This window comes from Salmo salar, chromosome 24 (genome assembly GCF_965601325.2).
Source record: "Salmo salar chromosome 24, fSalSal1, whole genome shotgun sequence".
In the NCBI taxonomy this organism is placed as follows: Eukaryota; Metazoa; Chordata; class Actinopteri; order Salmoniformes; family Salmonidae; genus Salmo; species Salmo salar.
In genome coordinates, this window is record NC_138314.1 from 27,021,202 (window position 1) to 27,030,549 (window position 9,348).

Consider the following 9,348-nt stretch of genomic DNA (forward strand, 5'->3'; position numbering starts at 1 on the left):
AGAATGCATTATTGGGGGTCAAGAACTTTTGCAAAAGTATCTTAATTAAGTATTAAAAATGTAGTTAACTCGGACTGGTGTGTTTGTAACTCCTCATTTGGTAATGCAGAAATTAGCCACCACATCGTCCAGGTACAGGTCCTCCACTGACTGCATCTCGATGGGCACGGCTGGCTTCCTCCACTCACATTCCACATCCATACAGCTGACATTGTGAACTGCATAAATAGCCAATGCAGCAGCATGGCTACACTTATGAGCGTCACGGCTGCATTCGCATGTGGTAGAGAGAATCCCCTGGTCACCTATAGAGACCTGCCAAGAGGAAGGATGTTAAGTGCCACATGCCTTTCAATGCATGACTTTAAACACCTTCAAATGCCTTTGTTTTAAGAAATGTGCTGTATAAAGTTTGATTTGATTGATGGTATTACAGCTGTAAAGTATTGAATCAACTGTAATTTTCATGAGGACAAGTGCCGTTTTTCCCTAAACTTAATTGATAACTTGGGATTTTATCACTTGGCATATCAATCATACAGTGGGAAGGATCCTATAAATCAAGACTGTGTGAATGCATGTTTTTATTCATTTATTTCACCTTTATTTAACCAGGTAGGCTAGCTGTACCATTCAGGATAAATAAATACTGTGCTCTGGTGATGCAACTACAATACAGGCTGGTTGTCTAAACAAAGTCAATAATTCTGAATGTCAATAGATTGTTTGATTCATTCTCATCAATGACAACATTCTAGAACTGAGTTATCACTCATCTAAGTCTGGTATACAGGGTAATCTGGTTAATGATTATATAATTGATTAAGTGTCTCTTTCCTTGTTCAATGTTGACAGCTGTGTAGAACACATAGTATTGCTAAGATGCTCAAACTTAATAGCTACACTCACCAACACAGGATAAACTTTATCCCATGCTGGCCCTTACCCAGTGGTGGAAAAGTACCCAATTGTAATACTTGAGTAAAAGTATAGATACCTTAATAGAAAGTTACTCAAGTAAAAGTGAAAGTCAGCCAGTAAAATACTACTTGAGTAAAAGTCTAAAAGTATTTGGTTTTAAATATACTTAAGTATCAAAAGGAAAAGTAAAACTATAAATCATTTAAAATTAATTATATTAAGCACGGTCACACTCCAACACTCCAACATTATTTACAAAAAATGCATTTGTGTTAAGTGAGTCCGCCTGGCCAGAGGCAGTAGGGATGACCAAGTGTTCTCTTGATAAGTGCTTGAATCTGACCATTTTCCTGTCTTGCGAAGCATTCAAAATGTAACGAGTACTTTTAGGTGTCAGGGAAAATGTACGGAGTAAAAAGTACAACATTTTCTTCAGGAATGTAGTGAAGTAAAAGTAAAAGTTGTCAAAAATATAAATAGTAAAGTAAAGTACAGATACCCCCAAAAACAACTTAAGGAGTACTTTAAAGTATTCTTACTTAAGTACTTTACATCCCCTCACTATAGCTGCACTTCTCCACATGGCCAGACTTTTCCCCTTTTAATGCTTTTGAAAAATACCATAAGGTCTGAACTAGACACCAAAGTTGACATACTGTACAAACAATTATCTAGGCAAAGTAAAACAAAATGATTTTTACAGCACATGGATTCATCATGGATTGGGCACAGAAGGTCTCTGATCGCGCTGGTGAATGGTAGCTGACAGTGTTGGCTAGAGATGACGTGTAGGAACTTCTTGCAGGAATTTGTAGTCTTGCAGAGGTCTTCTCTGTTGCTAATTAGCGGTCAAACAATTTTTGTTGTATATTGAGGCAAATATATTGATAAAACTCACCTTGTCCGAGAGACAATTACACGTTATCAAAATGTCATGCCAAGGTTACCCTACAGCTCAGCGTTCAACACCATAGTACACACAAAGCTCATCACTAAGCTAAGGACCCTGGAACTAAACACCTCCCTCAACAACTGGATCCTGGACTTCCTGACGGGCCTCCCCCAGATGTTAAGGGTAGGCAACAACACATCTGCCACACTGATCCTCAACACTGGGGCCCCTCAGGGGTGCGTGCTTACTCCCCTCGTGTACTCCCAGTTCAACCACGGCTGCATGGCCAAGTACGACTCCAACACCATCATTACGTTTTCTGACGACACAACATCACCGACAGTGATGGGACAGCCTATAGGGAAGAGGTATCTCAATATGAGCAAGACAAAGGAGCTAATTGTGGACTACAAGAAAAGGAAGGCCGAACAGGCCTCCATTAACATTGACTGGGCTGTAATGGAGCGGGTTGAGAGTTTCAAGTTCCTTGGTGTCCACATCACTAACAAACTATCATGGTCCAAACACTAAGTCGCGAAGTGGGCATGACAACACCTTTTCCCTCTCAGGAGACTGAAAAGATTTGACATGGGTCCCCAGATCCTCAAAAGGTTCTACAGCTGCACCATCGAGAGCATCCTGACCGGTTGCATCACGGCCTGGTATGCCAATTGCTCGACATCCAACCGAAAGGCTCAACAGAGGTACATCACGTACGGACCAGTACATCACTGGGGCCAAGCTTCCAGCCATCCAGGACCTATATACTAGGCGGTGTCAGAGGAAGGCCCAACACATTGTCAAAGACTTCAGTCACCCAGACTGTTCTCTCTGCTACTGCACGACAAGCGGTACCGGAGTGCCAAGTCTAGGTCCAAAAGCTTCCTAACAGCTTCTACCCCCAAGCCATAAGACTGCTGAACAATTAATAAAATGGCCACCCGGACTATTTACATTAACACCCCCCCCCCCCCCCAGCACATGGACTCAGTACGGGAACCCCCTGTATATAGCCTTGTTATTGTTATTTTATTGTGTTACTTTTTATTTCATTTTTTTACTTTAGTTTACTTAGTAAATATTTTCTTAACTTTATTCCTTGAACTTCATTGTTGGTTTAGGGCTTGTAAGTAAGCATTTCACGGTAAGGTCTACTCCTGTTGTATTCAACGCATGTGACAAATTACATTTGATTTGACCAAATACATACTTAATTTGAAGTGTTTGAAAAATTCACTATGTGAAAAATGAATGGTAGAAAGATGATTGGAATCATTTCTGTGTTTGAACACTAGGTTTTATGGGTATTATGACACATCCAATGTGGGGAACTATTATGGTGCTTTCAAGACAACTGGGAACTCTGAAAAAAAAACAAGGTAAAATCCTGACATCAGTGATCTTCAGGTCTAGCTCTAGAAAGATGCCAGAGTTTCAGACTTCAGACAAACATTTTCACCAGTTGGAGCTAGTTTTCTTCCAAGTTCCCAATTGTCTTGAACGCACTGAAGTCGTAAGTTGCAGATTTCCAAGTTCCCAGTTGTTTTGAACATGGCCTACATCACTACAATAGGAAGTAAACACCCTCACTGCTTTGCACACAACTTTTAGGTCTCTGCAGGTGTGATACACCCTGAAAATCTTGTCCAACACGCTTACTGTGGTACTACTCTCGGCTGGAGAAAGAGTTAAGAGAATATAGACAATTGTCATGAAATGTGCTTCTTTTTCTATATATGGCTAAACCAAATGCTATTCAATTGAATATGAAAATAATGACTAATGATTTTCACTGAATTCAGATATTCTTGGTACAGCCAGGCATCCAAAGATACAGGACAACGTCAGGAAACCAGGTTAAGGTAAGAACCACTATGTTCACAAAAGTTATCAGCTTTCATGCCAGTTACTCAGACATTGTTTACTGTTGTAATCAATATACAGTTGTCCATGTTCTCCCCAAAAATATGAATTTCTTAGCCACGAGAATTCCAATTTCTTCAAATTAAAAACACCTGTCTAACTTGAAATTGAACTACTCAGTATACACTGATTGTACAAAACATTAGGAACATCTGCTTTTTCCATGACAGACTGACCAGGTGAAAGCTATGATCCCTTGTTGATGTCACTGGTTAAATCCACTTCGATCAATGTAGATGAAGGGGAAGAGACAGGTTAAAGACATGGAGACATGGATTGTGTATGTGTGCCATTGAAGGTGAATGGGCAAGACAAAATTAAGTGCCTTTGAACGGGATATGCTAGTAGGTGCCAGGCACATCGGTCTGATGAGCGTGGTTTTTTTCACGCTCATCAGTTTCCTGTGTGTATCAAGAATAGTCCACCACCCAAAGGACATCCAGCCAACTTGACACAACTGTGGGAAGCATTGGAGTCAACATGGGACACATTGTAGAGTCAATGCCCTGATGAATTGAGGCTGTTCTAAAGGGAAAAAGTGGGTGCAACTCAATATTAGGAAGGTGTTCTTCAAGTTTTGTGCACTCAGTGCGTGTGTGTGTGTGTGTGTGTGTGTGTGTGTGTGTGTGTGTGTGTGTCAGATGGAGAAGAGGATCGGTCAGCCTTACTCTGGGACAACAAGGCGGAGGCGGTGGTGGGGTCTGAGGAGGCGCTGGAGAATGTTAGGCCTGTTTGAAATCAACCAGGAACATGAGTTCTACAGCTTCACCTGTCTTATGAAAGAGGGGCTGCATGCTGCCCTACAGACCGGCATCGACCCACCAGGACCTGTCAGTAAAACTATAGACAACAATATACACACTATTTCAACTGTCGCACAGAATACATTTTTATACCATAGTAACTTACTACATTGACACACCTCTGAGAGAAGTACTGTACATACAGTACTTGCATTGTACATCTGTCCTGAACAAAAAATGTAAATGCAACAATTTCAAATATTTTACTGAGTTACAGTTCAGTCAATTGAAATAAATTATTAGGCCCTAATCTATGGATTTCACATGACTGGGCAGGGGCGCAGCTACTTGGGAGCCAGGCCCAGACAATCAGAATTCGTTTTTCCCCACAAAAGGGCTTTATTACAGACAGATATTTTATACAGACAGATATTTTATATTTTTGTTCAGCATATTTCGAAGTACAATGCAAGTACCTCTTCAAAGAGTTTCTTAAATAATCCCACGGCACCCCCCCCGCCCCCAATTTAATAAGATTGCCTTTTGTGAACTAATACTCGTATTTGACCAATCCCCACTACTAGCACTGTCTTTGGTAGCTACTTTGCGGTAACAGTTACTTACTATGACTGAGATATGTGGTTGTCCCATCGACAGTGCATTCGGAAAGTATTCAGGCCCCTTGACTTTTTCCACATTTTGTTACATTACAGCCTTATTCTAAAATGTATTAAATTATTTTACATACAATACCCCATAATGACAAAGCGAAACAACAAGTTTTAGAAATGTTTTGTAAATTTAAAAAAACAAATGCCTTATTTACATAAGTATTGAGAACCTTTGCTATGAGACTCGAAATTGAGCTCCGGTGCCTCCTGTTTCCATCGATCATCACTTGATTGGAGTCCACCTGTGGTAAATTCAATTGATTTGGAAAGGCACAAACCTGTCTATATAAGGTCCCACAGTTGACAGTACATGTCAGAGCAAAAACCAAGCCATGAGGTCAAAAGGAGTTGTCTAAGAGCTCCGAGACAGGATTGTGTCGAGGCACAGATCTGGGGAAGGGTACCAAAACATTTCTGCAGCATTGAAGGTACACAAGAACACATTGGCCTCCATCATTCTTAAATGGAAGAAGTTTGGAACCACCAAGACTGTTCCTAGAGCTGGCCGCCCGGCCAAACTGATCAGTCGGGGGAGAAGGGCCTTGGTCAGGGAGGTGACCAAGAACCCGACGTTCACTCTGACAGAGCTCCAGAGTTCCTCTGTGGAGATGGGAGAACCTTCCAGAAGGACGACCATCTCTGCAGCACTCCACCAATCAGCCCTTTATGGTAGAGTGGCCAGACGGAAGCCACTCCTCAGTAAAAGATGCATGTCAGCCTGCTCGGAGTTTGCCAAAAGACATCCTAAAGGACTCTCCGACCATGAGAAACCAGATTCTCTGGTATGATGAATCCAAGATTGAAATCCAAGCGTCACTTGCGGAGGAAACGAGGCACTGCTGATCACCTGGCCAATACCATCCCTACGGTGAAGCGTGGTGGCAGCATCATGGTGTGGGGATGTTTTTCAGTGGCAGGGATTGGGAGACTAGTCAGGATCGAGGGAAAGATGAACGGAGCAAAGTACAGAAAGATCCTTGATGACAACCTGCTCCAGAGCGCGCAGGACCTCAGACTGGGGCGAAGGTTCACCTTCCAACAGGACAACAACCCTAAGCACACAGCCAAGACAATGCCGGAGTGGCTTCTTTGAATGTCCTTCAGTGGCCCACCCAGAGCCTGGCCTTGAACCCGATCGAACATCTCTGGCGAGACCTGAAAATACCTGTGCAGTGATGCTCCCCATCCAACCTGACAGAGCTTGAGAGGATCTGCAGAGAAGAATGGGAGAAACTCCCTAAAGACGGGTGTGCCAAGTTTGTAGCATCATACCCAAGAAGACTTGAGGCTGTAATCGCTGCCAAAGGTGCTTCAATAAAGTATTGAGTAAAGTGTCTGAGTACTTACGTAAATGTGATATTTCAGTGTTTTTTTTAAATGTCTTTTTATACATTTGCGAACATTTCTTAACCCGTTTTTGCTTTATCATTCTGGAGTATTGTGTGTAGATTGAGGGGTTGGGGGGACAATTTAATCCATGTTAGAATAAGGCTGTTACGTAACAATGTGGAAAAAGTGAAGGGGTCTAAACACTTTCCGAATGCATTCTAGCTACAGTATCTTAAAATGAATGCATTAACTGTAAGTCGCTCTAGATAAGAGCATCTGCTAAATACCCATAGTTTTTATCGTGTTGCATATGACAAACCTTTCATTGTGGGTTGATTTATTATTTCACTCAGGATGAACTTTCTGCTGAACATTACAAATCGGAGCAAACTCAAGTCCACAAGGTGCTCTTTAAACAATATTCACATGAATAACACTATGAATCACTATTCGCATGGAAAACCAATCCTGACAATTTACTGTCTATTTTAGTAAATGTTTTGTGGGACATATCTGTTTTGATCCATGGTCCTCTGTTGCCTGTCCCTGTAGGACTATGAGATGCAGACATTTGCAGGACTGGTGTTTTCCAGCCTGCGGCGGTCCCTGGACATAGAGGAGGAGGAGTACAAGAGATCCCTCTCTTCAGACTGCTGCTATCTACAGTTCATGAGCAACTCCAAGAGCAAGGCTGACTTCTTCCTCACGTGAGGCCAACTGAAGGACAACATACAAATCATAAAATCAACACATTTAATCTATCCCAACTCTATAGTAGCACATGTAGAAAATGCCTTATTTTTTATTTATTTTTTACCTCAAGGAATGACAAGAGGTTCTTCCTAAAGACACAGAATAAGCGGGAGGTAAAGTTTCTTCTTTCCAACCTGATGGCATATATGGATCACTTGGAGAAATACCCCCACTCGTTGTTGGTCAGGTTCCTGGGTGAGAGAGAAAATATCCCATGAGAAATATTGGGTAGAATGTCACCTGTTGCATATAATTTTGTCAGCTGTGCATGCTCTTTTCTTATTCCAGGTCTCCATAGTATCCAAGTACCAAATGAAACAAAGGTGATTATAATGAAGTACACATTAAACACAGCTGTAAAAAAACAACTATTTTAACTCTTCTCTTAATCTTTCTCAGAAGTATTTCATTGTGATGCAGAGTGTGTTTTACCCGGACGAGAGGATTGATACAAGGTGAACATCATTTGTGATGTAGTTAAAAAAAATCTATTTCTGGATTGTGTGACAATTTTGTCCTTGTCTCTTAGATATGACATTAAGGGCTGTGAGGTGGGTAGGTGGACTGACCCTGCATCTACTGGAAGCCCAGTTAAGATTCTGAAGGATAACAACTTTGAAGGAAAGCACATCATTCTGGGTAAGAGCCTGGTATGCCCTATATCTGCCAGCACCTGACGGAATGGAGAAAGTAACATTTTATTGTGTTGTTTCCTTGTGTCTTATGACTTAAACAGAAAGGGAAATGAAGTGCCATTCACAAAGGTAAAAACACATGCATTCCCCTAAGACGTAAACGTTTATCATGTGTTGACAGATCAGAAGAGCTCCTGGCTTGTGGATCAGGTTGAAATAGACACAGCTTTCCTCCGTAGCCTCAATGTGCTTGACTACAGCATCCTGTTGGCCCATCAACCCTTGCACAAAGATGAGCTGGACGGGAAGCACTCCTTTAGTAACCTTATTGTGCGCACTGAAAAGTAGGTGTTCCGTGGCGCACAATCTACTGTATGGAAGAAAAAAAAATGTTACTGAGTAGTCTTTATTGGACACTCCAGACATGCAGTTGTTGCTCAGCTAATGTAAGGTAACACAGTGAGAAGATCATTGGTAATGAGGGCTTTTACTCTTATCCTGATTGTTATCTCTTTTGTTATTCAGTTCTTACACGCTCTTTCCTCTGCAGGTCCATGGCCCAAGACAGTCCCACAGAGGAAGATCACCCCACTACTCCATTGTTGGGGGGAGACTCTTCTCGACTGGAATCAGATGCAATAGACAGTGGGTCAGACCATTCAATCACCTGCCAGGAGATAAACCTGCCCTCTGTAAACAGTACAGATGCAGAACTCCAGGAGTTCCATGCTCATCACCGTAGGCTGCTGCCTAATTTCAAGAACTCAGTGCATGTCATAGATGGGCCAGAGCTGCGCTACTTTGTGGGTATTGTAGACATTTTTACTGTGTATGGTTTGAAGAAAAGGCTGGAGAACCTGTGGAAGAGTCTGCGCTTCCCTGGCAGAGCCTTCTCCACTGTCAGCCCATCTACCTACTCCCAGAGGTTCTGCCGGTGGGTAAAGGACCACACCAAGTAAAACGGACACTGTGTCTCTAGAAATGCATCTAGCCATCTCAAAGCCAATTGAAAGACACAGATAATCTGGGCATTTTTTTCAGTTTTTGTTGGTAACAGTATGCACAATAAGTGGCACCACAGCTTCTGTTGTAGTGGTGGTAGCCTATTTCAAAATACAGATACAACACGCACAATTTAATTAAGCAATAACGCCTGAGGGGTTGTGGTGTATATGACCAATATACTGCGGCTATGGGCTGTTCTTAGTCACGACTCAACGCGGAGTGCCTGGATACAGCTCTTATATTGGCCGTATACCACAAACCCCCGGGGTGCCTTAGTGCTATTTGAAACTGGTTACCAACGCAATTAAAGCAGTAAAAAGAAAAGTGTTGTCATACCCATTGTATGTCAGCCAATCAGTATTCAGGGCTCAAACCATCCAGTTTATACTTATTATTAAATTTGTTCATATTATTATGGTATTCTGTGTGTTTATATAAATCAATTACCAACAGGAATTTCACTGAAGATATATTTT

At 41.8% G+C, this 9,348-nt stretch overlaps 1 protein-coding gene across 1 annotated transcript; it reads left to right on the plus strand.

The window, feature by feature from the left end:
- The first annotated feature begins 3,408 nt into the window (after positions 1-3,408).
- Positions 3,409-9,274, plus strand: LOC106585448 (phosphatidylinositol 4-phosphate 5-kinase-like protein 1). The gene is made up of 11 exons (XM_014171658.3): positions 3,409-3,500; positions 3,616-3,675; positions 4,378-4,566; positions 6,833-6,883; positions 7,032-7,186; positions 7,303-7,427; positions 7,521-7,555; positions 7,632-7,687; positions 7,762-7,871; positions 8,049-8,211; positions 8,418-9,274. The coding sequence occupies exons 3-11, from the start codon at positions 4,378-4,380 to the stop codon at positions 8,824-8,826; spliced, it is 1,293 nt and encodes a 430-aa protein (XP_014027133.1). The 5' UTR covers positions 3,409-3,500; positions 3,616-3,675; the 3' UTR covers positions 8,827-9,274.
- Positions 9,275-9,348: the final 74 nt, after the last annotated feature.

Coding starts and splice junctions, on each gene's coding strand:
- LOC106585448 (XM_014171658.3), top strand. CDS start 4,378: ATGGAGAAGAGGATCGGTCAGCCTTACTCTGGGACAACAAGGCGGAGG. Junction 7,187..7,302: donor AAGGCTGACTTCTTCCTCAC/GTGAGGCCAACT, acceptor TTTTACCTCAAG/GAATGACAAGAGGTTCTTCC. Junction 8,212..8,417: donor CTTATTGTGCGCACTGAAAA/GTAGGTGTTCCG, acceptor TTTCCTCTGCAG/GTCCATGGCCCAAGACAGTC.